Source organism: Solanum tuberosum, unplaced genomic scaffold, assembly GCF_000226075.1.
Source record: "Solanum tuberosum cultivar DM 1-3 516 R44 unplaced genomic scaffold, SolTub_3.0 scf00131, whole genome shotgun sequence".
Classification (NCBI taxonomy): Eukaryota; Viridiplantae; Streptophyta; class Magnoliopsida; order Solanales; family Solanaceae; genus Solanum; species Solanum tuberosum.
In genome coordinates, this window is record NW_006239054.1 from 1083684 (window position 1) to 1099405 (window position 15722).

Genomic DNA, 15722 nt, shown 5'->3' on the forward strand with positions numbered 1-15722 from the left:
GTCATCCTATTATGCTACGTACACAAAAAGAAAACCTCCGGTGCCACCATTTGATCGTCGTCACAACTCCACCTCCAAACTACCACCACCGCACCTCCACAACTCCACCACCACACTGTTTCAACCACACATCTTTAAAATAGATTATAATTTATATATACAAGATATACTAATTATTCACTTTATATACATATTATATAAATTGTATACGCACTGCATAATGCATTATACACTATGTATAGTGCATAAATATAGTGTATATAAATTATACAAGCACTAATGTATATGCATTATAATATAAATTTCATACATATTATATACATTCTTTCTAATACCCGTCGTTGTCATGTAATCCTTCACATTAATTAATCTGTATAACAAATGTATATCCATCATATACCCAGGTTCTAATGTATATCATACAATTAGTATACGTTAATTACATACATTTTTCGTGAATTTTCACGTAGCCTATTGTTATCAACTCCATGAATGGACATTATTAAAATCATCAGATTTGGTGAATTGAAACTTCCCTCGACATTATTTGTCTAGTATCCTCGCTTGCTTTTTCCAAATTTGGTCGAATTTATATTTTTTCGTGTGGCTCCGGTATTTTTATCGTGACCTTGTTTTTGTTGGTTCACATCGCTCCATGATCATTTGGTACAAATATAGCCCAGATAATATGTATATGTTATATGAAAAATATATTGACAAAAATGTATATAATGAGTATTAGGTACTGTGTATATGAAGAATATAATAAATGTATATATTGAGTACTGTGTATTTGAAGTGTATAAGCAATGCTATACATTTAAAAATGTATATATAGTGTATAACATATATTTTAGCTACAATATGTCTTTTGATTTAATATGGCCATCTGATTATAAATATTTCACTAAGATCTTTACTTATGTACTTGCCCTTATTAGTTTTTAAAAAAAACATTATGATCCAGTCCAATTAATTCATTTGACCCCGTAAATAGCATCATTTCTATGGGATATATGAGTTTATATACAACTTTTGTATTAATATATATACTTAGCAGTCTCCATACTAATGGGTGTTAGAAGAAATCAATCTTTTAAAATTTGATACATGTAAAAATAAAGGTTTTATATGTGTAAAAATAAGTATCTCTCGTAAAAATGAATAGATTCATAAAAAACTAAGAAATCAAATCTCGCGTATATGTTACTGCAATAAAACCTTTGTTCCAGTCTCTGTATCTGCTTGATCTTAAATATCTAAACTCTCATCTTATTGGTGAGAGTTCCAGTCACGGTATCCCTATTTTTTCTTATAAAAAAGAAAAGAAAAGTAAAAGCAAAAGAGAGGCATACGCAACTAAGCTATTGTATAATGTGCTTCATTGCTTGTACATCGAATTTGTCCTAAACCCGGATCCAAATTGCTAAGGCCATAAAGGCAACGCAAAATTCTCTGCTTCACTCTATAAACCAAAACAGATTACCCCTCTTACGCCATTGTTGAGCACAATCCCCGAGCTTCAAGCACAGTATTAAACGGTATGTTTCTTCTGCAATTACTCTGATTATCCAAAATTCACGAATTGCTTAAACTTTTTGGTGTGATTTTAGGTGTAAATTCAACAAGAATACACCAGCCATGAATGCCCTAGTGAATGAATTCATAATTAAGCTGAAGAAACGGTAATTCTCGCTCTTTATCTCTATGTGTGTTTGATAATCTACGGAGCGATGATATTTTTTTTGTTTGTTGTATGTATTGAATGTTGTGGGATAGGAAAATTGAGGGGTCGAAGACAACAGCGAAATTGACAGCGGAGGTGTTACGCTCATGCATATCGCAGCAGAGACTTCCTCAAACTAACCAGGCTGTTGTTCTTATTGATGCAATCAGGGGTATCGGGGAAAAGTTGATTGCTGCTAATCCAGTTGGTATAAGCTTCTGTTTCTTCTTTTATCCTTTCCGTTCCACTTCTGTAACTATTCATGTTTCTTGTACTTCGATTATCCTATTGTTTTGTTGTAGTTACTATTCCTTTTTTTGTATGCTCTGTCATGCTTTCTTTTGTATTCTGTCTTGGCTTCTTCACTCGTGTTGTTCTCTTTTTTCAAACTGCTTTTACTTGAGCCGGGGGACTATCGGAAACAACCTCTCTACTTCTCAAGGTAGGGGTATTCCACTTGTGGGATTACATTGGGTATGTTGTTGTTGTTGTTCACAATGTCTGTTGAAGAAAAAAATAAATAATACATAAAAGTGTCATTCTTCTAATAAATTAATGTTTTACTTGAGGTGGTACACAATTAAATGTTGAGCGTGTGTTGTGGTTTTTAGGAAGATTTTTAGTTTATATCTCTGTGTGACCTATAAGTCATGGATTCGAGTCTTGGAATTAGCCATTGATGCTTGTATCAGGGTAGGCTACCTACACTACACCCCTTAGGGGTGCAGCCCGCCTAGGACCCTGCATGGATGTTGGGATGCTTCGTGCACCAGGCCCTTTTTGTTATATCGATGAGTCAATCATGGAAGCCTCAATCTAGCTTTCTGGGATCAACTATATGAATCATTAACAACCTTTTGCTCTATTTGGTTCCATATTTTGATTAATTTTCTTTTTTTTGGATAAGTTGAAAATATTAATAACTGAAAATAATAATAATTAGAAATAATCGTCTTTTTATAACCGTGGTGTCCGTGCCAGTTTGTGCACAACTGTACTAATTCCACGGGATATCCAACTCTGTCCACCAAAGTTAGGACAGATGGGAAGAAATCACCTAGTGTTTTTTGTCTCAGGTGGAATTTTGAACCGGAGACCTCATGGTTTTCAAATTTCAACCCATTTCATTGGCCACTAGGCCACACCCGTGGGTGCTTATTGGAGATATCTAAACAATAAGAATATGGTATGTAGTAAGAAGACCAGATACTGGGTAACTGTTGAAACTAGTAGCATGTTCTATCTCTCCTTGTTTCTCATCTCCTTCATTCTTGGCTAGTTTGTGGTAGATTTTGTTCTATAGTATTTCCAGTTTACTTAGAGTTTCGTTTTTTTTTTCTTTTTTAAATGGTACTCTAACAAATTTTATGTATGAATGCACAAAGGTTGTGCAAAAACCATATTTATAGAGAAGGAAACTGATAAAATGCTATCCTATCAACTTACAAAGATTGTAAAATCTCTAGGATCAGTATTTAATGGAATTTCTGCTTTACACCAAAAATGAAACAACACAAGGAGTTTATCTTAATCTTCCGAGTTAAACTACCCATGCCTTCAAAGCATCTCAGGTTCCTTTCCCTCCCATCAGTCCACCAAATGCAGGCTGGTATCATCTTCTATTTTCTTTTTCTGCCTAGGCAAACCTCCTCCCCTTTTCCAGCATTTCAGTAAGTCCAAAGAACTTTTTGGCATTACCCATGTGAGACCTCTCATGCACTGAAAAGAATTCCAGATTTTGAAGTCACCTCAAAATGCAAATATAGATGACTTATTAGTCTCAGGTTTCTTGCCACAAAGATGGCATCTAGAGCATAGCTGAATGTCACTCTTCATTATATTTTCTTCTGTTAAGCAAGCCTCCTTGACCACCAAGCAAACAAAGCCAGCTACTGTAGAATTTAGCTACCTCTCAATGCTGCATCAAGTTCCTCCTGAACCTCTGATCCCAGAGAGTTACCCTTCTTGTGAGCCGTGGATATATTGTGCTGTCATCTCTGACTTATTTTAGATGCTAGGAAAGTTGATCCTCTGCTCATTTTCTCTAAATCACCCGTGGCTCAAGAAGCTTATCCTGTTGTTGTCCTCATCTTCGAACCTACTATTGCCTCTTGTCGATTTTTTTTCTACTTGGTGATAATTTTTCATAGACCAAAACCAAATGGTAGTGTGGTGTTCCTAGTTCTCCATCCCCTAGTTGCAGTTCCATACTTGTCTACTATTACTTCCCCACATATAACCTTGCCTTTTAGTCCCGAATCTCCATACCCAATTTACCCAGCAGTCTTTTCAAACGCTTTGAGATTCTTCACACCAAGTCCTCCCCACTTCTTCAGGGAAATGACATTCTCCCAGCTCACAAGTTGGTGCTTCCTAGTCTCATATCTTGCATCTCATAGGACGTTCCACTGAGCTCCATTCATGCTCGGTGCCAATGATAGCATACAATGTGGAATTCGGTGATTGAGAGAGTAGAGAAGAGTCTAGTCGGATGGAAAAAGAGATACTTGTCGAAAGGAAGGAGGTATTGATTCAAATTACTCTTGTCTAGTATCCCCACATATTTCACGTCGCTTTTGCAGGCTCCTGGTAAAGTGACAGAGAAGTTGAAGAGATCTCAGCTTATTTTCTATGGGATACAACGAAAAAATTAGAAAGTTTCAGTTAGTGAATTGGAGAGTTTTCACATCTCCAAAGAAATGGGAAGGACTTGGTGTGAAAGATCTCTCGGTCTTTGACAAAGCCTTGTTAGGGAAGTTGTATGGAGATTTGGGGTGAAGGTGAATGCGTTTTGGAGGGGTGTGGTAGCAAAGAAGTATGGTATCATGAAAGGTGGGTGGAGGACTAGAAACATCTTAACAACATTTGGGTGTGGCTTATAGAGGAACATTATGAAGGGGTGGGAAGACTTTAGTAAACATGTTTCTTTCAGGACTGGGAATGGTAGCAGGGTTAGTTTCTAGGCACCAGATGCATGGAGATGGCGAGAGCTGGACTGTTCACCTTTATATCTTTTCATGAGCGGTTATTAAGTAGAGTTGAATAAATTTTCTCTCATTGTGTTGTATGGGTACCTAGTGCTCCGAGGAAGGTATTTTTCTATTCATCAAGGCTTTCCTTGAGTTTGAAATAAGGGGAAAGACGCAAGGGTGTAGCAGCTGCTCGTAAGCCTTTACGTGGTTGGCAACGAGGGGTGTGATATTGACAACAGACAATCTGAGAAAGAAGAAGATCACTTATGTTAGCCGGTGTTTCATGTGCAGAAGTTCATGTGAAGATGTAGATCATCTCCTACTGCATTGTCAAATGGACAATGGCTAATCGACTGTGGAGGGTGGTTCTTAACTGGTTTGGGGTGCAACGGGTGATGCCGAGCACAACACGCATAACTGGGCCATCAAGAGGGGGAAGAGAAGTCCTAGGGCATGGTGGTGTTGCCCCATTAGCAATTATGTGGATTATTTGGAGAGAGAAATAAGAGAGCATTTGAAGGGGTTGAACAAGATTCTGTAAAGATGCAAAATAGTCTTTTGTTTCTAGTTTCATTTTGGTGTTACCCTGAGACCTTGTATAGAAGATTGGGTCTCTTCTTTAGAAAGTCGTATTTTGACGGGTTTTTTGACCTTCGGCATTGTTCCCTAATTGTTAATAAAATTCTTTACCTTATAAAAAAAAAACCTTTGCATGCTTTTGGTTGTGTTATGAAGTCTGAATCATATTGCGAAAACCATATCACAACTTCCTCTTACCAGTTATTTGGTGTTAGTTGATCAAATGAATTGGAGTTCTATGCTAATTATCACCTGAAGTAAAATAAGTTGGAAACTTACATGTGGATGTAATTCTGATGGAAGATAATATTTAATAGGTTACTGTGTTTGCATATGTTTCATTCTTAAGCTGTATGAATTATTGGTAACGAGACAATGGGCCTTTTCCGCTTAAATGTGTTATGAAAAACTCTCTTTCCCTCTTTTCACATTGCCATTTTCCTTATATACGTATGGAAGTGTATTGTCAATTGTCGTAATTCAAAAAGAAATAGTGTATTGTCAATTGTCAAGTGCAAGCTTCTTGTCTTAACAATTACTACTTCTCCTGACTCCTATCATCTTTTATGATCAAAACTGTAGGGAAGAGAAAAAAATTCACTACTGAACTTTGAAGTTTCTGGAAAAGTCACATTCAGTTCTGCATTTAGAGCACTAAGATTTAACTCAATAAGCATATAACTCTTACTTACCTATCCAAAGGAAAATGCTCTCTTTAGTTTATGTGCTAGTCAAGATAGGATATGTAAATGAGAATAGATCAACGGTCCAATTTGAAGACAACATAGATTGTATCCAGATGCTCAAATTCAATTTAACAAATGAGTACCCTTTTGGTTGGACTGAACATGTGGTGCAGATGGAGTTGATGACCTCTCAGAATGACTCAGTACAAAGATCAAACCAAAATCCTATGTTTTCCCTATAGTAGCTTAACCCAGTGTTTTGGACGGCGAAAGGTGACAAGGGCCTGCCTCGCCACGCAGCGAGGCGCTCGCCTTTTTGAATTGAGGCGCCAATTAATACAAAAAATGTAAAATATTTAATTGCATATATAAATATCCAAAATCTCAATAACAATAACATTCATTAGCAATGTCCCTCTTTTTGTTAGCATCTCACGTCATTGAATTCACTATTTATGGACAAATAAATACTATATTAATTAGTATAAAACTAAATTAAGTAGGGAAGAAATAATTAAAGAAGGATCAAATTTTTAAAAAAAAAATATAGGCAGATTCCAGCCCAGTGAGCAGAGCACTACAGTCTACCACAGAAGTACAGAACCAAGCATAGTCTCAAACTCTAAATACTGAAAAACAAAGTAGTTCCACCCCAAAAAAAAAAATAGAGTAGTTCCACCCAAAAAAAGAACAGAGTAGAGACTAGAGAGTAGAGAAGAAGAGAAGAACTAGAGATAAGATTTCGTACCTGAGAAGGAGCAGCAGTCGCGATTGCGATTCGCGAAGAAGAAGTCTCCACGAAGGAGCAGCAATCGCGAAATAGGAGGAGAAAGAGGAGGAGCGTCTTGACGAAGGTCAAGTTTGCAAAAATACCCAAAAAAAACCCTAATTTTGGCTTTTATTTATTACGTCAGACCTTAAAAAAAATAAAAGGCGACGCCTATTGCATCGCCACACCACGTCATCTTGCGCCTTTCCGTCGCCATGGCACGCCTTTCTGAAGTCGCCTCGCCTCGCCGGAAAAAGGCAATGACCCCTCGCCTCGCCTCGCCTTGTCGCCAAAGGCGAAAGGCGAGCGCCTTTCATAACACTGGCTTAACCAAGATTGAAAGAGCACATTAACTCTTCTACTTATACTGAGGTTTAACTATTTCTTCTGAGACCGTGTTGGTCTTCTTTGCTTAAGGTTTAAATATAGAGCTTGTTTGGGCCATGATCTATTCTTAGTGCAGTATCCAACTAGCCGAGGCTGATTACTGACAACGAAGTTGTTTTTTGTTATTTTTATCTCCAAATTATTTTTCCATGTTCAAGCTTCTTTCAGCACCTAATTTTGGTTGTATGCTTACATTTTCTATGTTCAAAAGAATGTTTTTCTCAAGCAGTAATTTTATCAACCTAGCACGAAGTTAAGGGTGTAAAGTAATCTCACCTGTTTCTTTAATTTTTTGTTATTTTTATATAAAACAATCTGCATTCATCAACTTTTGCTCAATATTCTGTAATTAGTATGTTAGAAAATGATTACAAAATTTATTATCTAAACATCTTTTGCCAATATATAAAACCCAGACGGCCAACTAATATTTTCAGGTGAAGTGAGGGAGTAAACATATTTGAAAAGTCACAAATTCCAGGCGGTACTTGCTCTGGACACTAGAACTCTTATGACAGCAACTGATACCTTGAGTTTAGTTATTACCAATGGTTAGAGTGATGTGTTTCCTATCCAAAGACTGAATAAAACAAGGTTTTTTTTTAATGAATCTGCTAATATTTTGACTGAAGGAGCGTATGATATTCTGCTAGTTTCAATTTCTTATGCTGGAGGAGTTTATTTTGTGTTCCTTCTTCTAGATCTCCTTCCTTTTGCTAATTTAACTTTTGATGATATTGCATGAACATAACAGAGCTTGCCGTCGGTAACATTGTTAGGCGAGTTCTTAACATTATAAGGGAGGAAGATGTATCTTTGACAGCTGCTGCTGTTGGTGGGTTGGGTATATCGGCTGGAAGTGATGATGAAGATGATGTCAAGCAAGATGATCATCAAGGTTTATCTGCTGCAGCATTGGCTGCTGCTGCTAGAAACACCTTGAGACCACCTTCCTTGCAGACCCTTCTTGAAGACATCCCACAATCAACAGCTGTACCTCGAACATCTTCTTCTGGTGGTGATTCTGAAGGAAAAAGCAAATGTAAGCAGTCTATAGATCATGATATAAAACATTGTTTTTAGGGGATAATTTAGATCATGGCATTAAACTATTTTGAGGATCTTTAAGATGTTTTACTAGTAAGTGAGTTAGCAAATTACCATGAGGCCGCCAGCTGTTGTGATTGGATTAGTGCTGTGAATGCATTCAAACACTTCATGTCACTCCAGAAATTGTAAACTGTTGTACTGGGATTACAAGAAATGAGTCTTGTCAGGTTGTGACTTGTTTCACATTTTCTTTACAGCTGCTGATAAGAATTCAACGAGCAAGAAACTAAAACATAATGTCATTGAGGCTGTTAATGAACTTATTCAAGATATTGCTACTTGCCATGAACAGATTGCTGAACAAGCAGTTGAGCATATTCATCACAAGTATCTTCTTTCTCCCTCTTTGTGATTTGGCTGTCAGTTTTTTCCCCCATTCATATTTCTGATATTTGGTGTCACCTACCAAGCTAATTGGGGTCGGCTATATGGAACTAACACACAATAAAATCAGCATAAAGTGCTTTGCAGGTCACAGCACTTGAAGGCTGTCCTTCCATTCAAAGGGTATATATAAGAACGCCTAGAGTCGGGGAACTATAGTTTACTTAAAACTGGTTGTTATAAAGCATCAAGTAATTGGACTTATTTCTGTGTTTGAGCCTTTGAGGTCAAGTTCAAAGATAACTGCCACATTCTTGTCGGTTATCTATGGTTATTGACCTATAGGAACACAAGCAAAATCAGCAAGGCATTTCAATATATGAAGTCTTCCATCATTCAGTATTCTTGCACTTTTGCCAACATTTGGTTACAGTAGCAAGAAACAATCACAATTAGTTGGGGCAGCACTAGTATTTTTGTGTAGTTCTCTTTCTTTCTTGTTCTTTTGATCTGTCAAGTTTTTTATTACTTATCCAATTGCATAGCATGGGCTTTGTTGCCCAAGTGGGGGCATTAGAGTGATGGTACAAGTATAAATAAACTTCTCAAAAATTACTATCCAATTACAATGTAATAACATAACCTTCTACTGATTCTTTTTTAATAAATACCCTTCTAATAGAGCTTTGCAAGAGTCTTATGTTAAGCCTGCCTCTTAGATCTGTTATTTCATATTGAGTATAAAACTATTCTGGTAAGGGATTGCCAGAAATCTATTGGTGAGATCTGCTTTAGTAACAATATTTTCTGTTAATCATGGAAATGACAACAATTTCAACCCCGGGGATCGTATTAGTAGTGGCTATCTAGAATTATGATGGTCTATGGTAGCCCCTATACAGCATGCCTGCAAACTAAAAGAAGAAGAAATTCAGTTTGGTTGACCTATATGTTCAGTGAAGTCAAACAGATGTGCACTCAACTAGGTAAGTTGGACTGACACATAAAGGGAACTTATTGTCACAGTGTCAGTTCAAAATTACTTTCAAATGCATTATTTAATTTTTCACATAAAATTCTTGCTATTTCAAGTAGCTGTTTACGGATTGAAAAGTCTGGGAGGTTGACGCTTTCCTCTCTAATCCAGTTATATGTATTCCAACTCTTTCTTCACTTATTTATTGTATCCAGTTGTATGTATTCCAACTCTTTCTTCACCTTTTAATTGTTGTCTGTTCCTGCTTTCTTTTCAGTGAGGTTATCTTAACTTTAGGCAATTCAAGGACAGTGATGGAATTTCTATGTGCTGCAAAGGAAAAGAAGAGATCTTTCCGGGTTTTTGTGGCTGAAGGTGCCCCAAGGTTGGAGAAGTGGCTTACCTTTGATCATTAAGTGTTGTAATACTGTACGGTTTCTGTAATTTCCTTCTGTTATAATTATCTGTTTCTTCTACTTGTTTGATTGTCCCTCCTTGGTTTTACTTAAGGTATCAGGGGCATGCCCTTGCAAAAGAATTGGTTGCAAGGGGTCTGCAGACCACAGTGATCACTGATTCTGCTGTTTTTGCAATCATCTCAAGAGTCAACATGGTATGTTGGTGCTATAACTTCTAGCATTTAATTATGAGGCCATAGTCTTTTACCTGAATTCTGATATTTCCTATGAAAAGGTGGTTGTTGGAGCTCACACTGTCATGGCCAATGGTGGGGTTATTGCGCCGGTTGGAATGAACATGGTGGCTCTAGCAGCTCAGAGGCATGCTGTTCCCTTTGTTGTTCTTGCAGGCACTCACAAGGTATTTTAGCATCACTAAGGCATTGGGTTGATCCTTCAGGAAATTAATATATTTTACTCCTACTTCTAGTTCTATTAAAAATTAAAGAACTAATTCCATAAAATAGATTATGTAAATATTGGAATTTTCTGCTGCTGACTGAAATGTAGTCCTTGTAGCCTAGAATCTGTTTTTGATGCTGCAGTATTAGCACCTATGATTTTGCCTCTGAAATTGATTGATAAAAGAACTATTTGAGTTTAAGTATAAGTTTACTTGGAAATAAGCAGTAGAGGTTCCCTTACTGGTCAAAGCATCATGGAGAACATGAAGTGCTCTAATTAGACTAAGGTATAAAGAGAGGTCTGTCTTGCTTTGATTTTGTATCCATGAAAGGTCGAGAGCATTTCTTAAAAGCTTTGAAGAGATCATTTCGGCAGCTGGAGTGACCTAATAAAAGGTTAATGTTCGCTATTCAACAGTGTTGTCTATGCAAAAGGATGTCAATAAACAATCAGTGAATGCAATGTTGCACTTTGGTGGCATCCATCCGGTTTTCTTTCCCACCAAGTATCAATACTGAAGCTGAGAACTACAGAACTACCATGCCACGTCTTTGATCCTCAATCCTTTCTATCTTAGAACCACAACAAACACATACAAATGCATCTAATCTTCATGTCATGCCACTATTTGTCTCTAGCCGATAGCCCGATTAGCAGTGATGCCTAAAGAACTATTCTATATATTTCATGGTTGAAGTTGCATTGATCTAGGGTATTGTTCGATGGGAGGATTATCTGATTATGATAGGCCACTACAGAAAGGTAATGATTATATCTCACAAGTCAGTATTAATAAGTTTAAAATGAAACCAGAAACATGAAACTTTATAGGGAAAGGAAACTGGTTTTGTACTCTACTACCACTAAGAACCATAGATTTTAATAATGCTAACTGATTCCTTACAAGTACAGAACTATAAATTTTCCATCTCGAAAGAAATATATTGTAGATTTTAAGCATCATACTATGGTAGTTAGATTTGAAGAAAATTACATACCTATTGAGATGGATAAGATAAACAAGACTGTTATAAACTGGAACCTGAGCGCATGGAGAATGAAGAAGACAGCTAAACAAGTCACACTACCATTGTAGGACATGGGTTATTTTAAAATGCTACTTGTTATTTCTTGGTATTCTCGTAGTTGAGTTGAGGAAAAAAGATAAAAAGTGGTGAACTATTTTTCTCAGGTCAAATATCTTTTCTTACTACATCTGCTTCAACTGAGAATTATTTGTGTAACTACTTGTTTGTGCAACAGTTATGTCCTTTGTATCCACACAATCCAGAAGTCTTGCTAAATGAATTGAAATCACCAGCTGAGCTACTGGACTTTGGAGAATTCTCAGATTGCCTGGATTTTGGGAGCAGCTCTGGTTCCCCTCTACTTCATGTTGTTAATCCCGCATTTGATTATGTGCCACCAAATCTTGTTAGTTTGTTTATAACAGACACGTGAGTTCCCCTTACTATTAGTATTTTTGAGAATGTATTTCTTCATGTAATGTTACTCCTTGGTGAATGCTAATTGACAATGATGTAACCCGACCTTAAGATGCATGAGATGAATTTATAACTCAATCTACTTAAAAGCAAGAAGAAATATCCATGGGAAATCTGTCTGATCAATATTGACAGTACAAACTTATAAGTGTGAAATTTTTATTTTCTTATATTTTAACATGTTCCCTTTTTGGCAATACGGAATCATATGACAGTGTTTGCATATCGGTTCTCTGATTTGACTACATGATCTTTTATTATATTTTTGCTTTCTGTTCCCTTTCTATTTTAAAACTCTGCGCTTATTCTCTTTTACTGTTTCAGGGGTGGACATAATGCTTCATTCATGTACCGGCTCATTGCTGACTATTATTCTGCTGATGATATTGTGGTGAAACAGAAATCGATCCCCTTGAAATAGTATCAAGCTTCAGCTGTTCTATAAATATTAGTGAGGTATCATTACTTTTTTGGTTAAGCTTCTTAGCATCCATGCATTTGTCAGATAAGTTACAGTGTCCAAAAATTTGACTCTGTAGTAGGTCTGTGATGTAGCAACAAGGCACGAGTGTGGAATCGTTGCATGGAAGGCATTTTCTTTTTTCTTTATTCATTTCTTCCTCTTAATTGGACTCACACTTAAAACATCTATTTTTCCTCTTTTATTTGTTCATAGCACTGTGATACTGCAGCCTTGAATCGCCTATGGTAAACCTGTCTTCCACCTGAATGAAATATGTTATTAGCCTTGTTCGACGTTCTAGCTAGTATTGCAAAGTAGTTTGAGCGGTAAAAACTGCTGAAATAAGAAAAAGCAAAGAACTTGAATTCCAAGAAAATCTGTGAATATTTAGTAGTTTCAGCTCAAAGAAAGTCTTGTTAGGTATTGCATCCGAACACTTTAGGTTTCAGTATGAACTAATCCCTATAGTTGATTGATGTTCAGGCAACTCATTCAGCTGAACCTAAAACAAGCTGCAGAAGGAGTGCTCTCCTGGATTTATTACAAGTACATGATACAACCATATTCTTCTATCAAACATCTACCCAGATGTTCCTGTAAAGACGCCTTGAACAACTGGTGTTATAGTCAAGAGCACAAGTTCAGTGGTCATTGTCCAAGAGGCTACACTTACATTGTACTGATTGCAATAAACAGATGAAGAGAACTACCAATCTTGGAGTGTAGATTGATTCTGGAGATTAGATTTGTGCTTAAATTTTGTGCTTTGGGATTATATATGACACTTTTTTATGAGCTTGGCGTAGTTTTCCTTTGTGATATTGTCGTGCTATTTGATGACTGAAAAGTTTTGTCCATTGGTTCATTCATTTGGGTTATCAACAATTAAAACGGTGTTGTGATGAGATTTTGTTTCCGTGAGAGAAATGATGAGATTTGCACTCGGTATGTAGTTTTTTTGTTTGTTTGTTTGAATAGAGGCTTACACAAGGAGTTTATATCCCCATTACTAGGTTCCATCCTCTTAACAATCATCGACTTGGAAATGAACGAAGTTTCTTCCCTTTTGTAAGTAGAGGTTTGTGATAATGGTGGACTAACAAATAAACTCCAAGGCCCTAAGTGCCTAGGTCACAATGGTACAACGTTCTGCCGATGTGCCTCTGTTGCAATTATCAAAGAGTCTTTGATAAGAAAGAGGCGTCTGAGTAAACAGAAGTAAGATCTAACTTTTCATTGATTTAAACAGTTCTCTCATGGAGAGAAATTGATCATCAAACCAAATTCAATTGAACAACAAAGAAATAAAATGTTGAATCCTTGAAAGATACGATGGTTCATAAAACACCATTATTCGATCGGAGAAGTTCAAAGAAGGCCTAACTGGCAGATTTGCAAGACAAGTGAACTGAGATACGGGCCTTTTGTAATGCATGCATCAGTGAACTGCTGGAAGAGCTACAAATGTTATTAAAGAACCAAGAACTTTTGCACAATGATACATTAAAACTGAGTACATAATTTGAACAATATGTTACAACCAACCCTCTCTCAGCCCCTTTCCTCTTTTCAAGATAGGTGACAGACAGGATACAACAAATGGAATGGAATGGCAGATTGACTAACTAATTGGCAATTCAACAGATGCAGATTGCACAGTATTTTTGTCACTGCCTTCTACCTCAAACCAGAAGAAGAGTGATGTACGAGTATAAATGACTCGTACTCGTTGCAATGAAAGTGTCCCACTGGTTAGGACAGCTTTGGCACCTCCTTCAATTCGAGTTTTCAGAACCGAAACACCATTACTACAAGTCTTGAGTGCTGATGGGATGACCTCAGCCGCACCAGCAGTACTGATAATTGCATAGGAGAGATGGTCAAGAGGGTTCGACTCGCACTGAAGAATGCACCCATCAATTGTGAGCTTCCCTCTTCTATGAAGCAAGCAGCAACCAAGCTCTGTCCTCACAGTCAAATTAGCCAGCTTACATGTGGACATGAACTCCAATGCACTGTTCAGAAACAAAGAACAAACATGCATACAATGGCAAGTGAAAACAGTTCCAAATATCAGAGAGCAAATCCAAATTTGGGTCAACTGTTCGTGTACAAACTTGACAATAGTAGACATCTTTAAATAAGCATTGTATAGACATAGTTGAAGATCAAGTAATACAATATTGTTGTGGTTCGTTTAGTATTTGATCAGAATTGCAAAAAGAATCTGATGCTCTAATTCAAGGCACAACGTCAAGTTGATTAAGGAGAAAAAGAAGTAAAAAGTGATGAAGGTCTCACAAACCTGTCTGAGCTGCGGGAGCAAATAAGGGTTGTATCATCAGGACTCTCACCTGCGCCAATCTGTAAAAAGGAAGTTGAGGCAGCGAAAGGCTAGTGCTATCTTATATAATTTACATGCATTAACTTTACTCTTGCAAGGTATATGCCTATATGGCAAGGGAGAAAATTTTCGACTCAAGTGCATCATATTTGAATTCTGAACAGTCTAATGTTGATCCACCATCTCCACCAAAGGCGGACCTAGGATTTAAAGACTGTGCAGGCACAATTACTTAAAACAGAAACTAAATAGGAGTGTAGATTGGGTCGGTTCGGGCAATTTTGGGTTCACTTGGTTCAACATATTGAAAGGGAGCCATGGAGCAATTAAAGTTGTTTACGTGTGGTCTATAGGTCATGGGGTCATGGGTTAAGGCTGTGAAATCAATCATGCATGCTTGCGTAGGATAGGCTCCCTACATTACACCACCTTGTTGCACAAAAACAAATAAAAAAATACAATAAAAGAATAGAAGGAAAAAAAAGAAGTGAAAGACTAGAAGCTTAAATAACAGTGGATGTTTCTTTCTTTTTGTTTTGAGATAAAGCAGTGGATGTTTCTTTTATATGGGTTTCTTCGTCAAAGGATAAATAGAAATGACAAAGACAAGATCCCAAGAAGAAAGAAATAAGGAACGTTGGCACCCTAAAGAAGAAAACTGAACACTTCCATCAAATTGGAATTCAAACTCCGTTGTCAAAGATGACGCCCTCATACGGCTTAGTGTCAACCAGCTCCCCATAATCAGTATTGTGACTGTGGCCTGTGGGTGCCATGTTATTTATACATCCAAAATTTTGACAATTTCTACATATAGAAAGATTCTTTGCCAAGCTCACAGGTTCCGGCGCACCTCAACCTCTATACGTGAGTCCACCTCTGATCACCGCCCTTTTTCCCCTACAGTCTATCCTTCTTTTGGTTCTTTTTAGTAGCAAATGAGGTCATGAAAAAATAGACCAGATGACACAACAGTAGTCCTAATGACCCCCCCCCCCCCCCCCCCCCCCACTCACCA

General features: G+C 37.1%; 2 protein-coding genes across 2 annotated transcripts in view; one reads left to right on the plus strand and one right to left on the minus strand.

The window, feature by feature from the left end:
* Nucleotides 1-1417: 1417 nt before the first annotated feature.
* On the plus strand, nt 1418-13304 carry LOC102590114 (translation initiation factor eIF-2B subunit beta-like). The gene is made up of 11 exons (XM_015310286.1): nt 1418-1541; nt 1614-1685; nt 1780-1934; nt 7874-8161; nt 8427-8556; nt 9807-9914; nt 10040-10142; nt 10223-10348; nt 11656-11849; nt 12222-12353; nt 12844-13304. Exons 2-10 carry the CDS (start codon nt 1642-1644, stop codon nt 12316-12318), a joined length of 1245 nt encoding a protein of 414 aa, XP_015165772.1. The 5' UTR covers nt 1418-1541; nt 1614-1641; the 3' UTR covers nt 12319-12353; nt 12844-13304.
* A 460-nt stretch (nt 13305-13764) lies between these two features.
* The window catches only part of LOC102590429 (F-box protein SKIP5), a 4501-nt gene continuing 2543 nt past the window's right edge, over nt 13765-15722 (minus strand). Inside the window, exons 4-5 of the mRNA XM_006350936.2 lie at nt 14666-14724; nt 13765-14375 (exon numbers count right to left, since the gene is read on the minus strand). Coding sequence (XP_006350998.1) covers nt 13982-14375; nt 14666-14724 — 453 coding nt within the window. The 3' untranslated portion in view covers nt 13765-13981. The remainder of the gene's footprint in view (nt 14376-14665; nt 14725-15722) is intronic.

Coding starts and splice junctions, on each gene's coding strand:
- LOC102590114 (XM_015310286.1), top strand. CDS start 1,642: ATGAATGCCCTAGTGAATGAATTCATAATTAAGCTGAAGAAACG. Junction 10,349..11,655: donor TTCTTGCAGGCACTCACAAG/GTATTTTAGCAT, acceptor TTTGTGCAACAG/TTATGTCCTTTGTATCCACA. Junction 11,850..12,221: donor AGTTTGTTTATAACAGACAC/GTGAGTTCCCCT, acceptor TTACTGTTTCAG/GGGTGGACATAATGCTTCAT.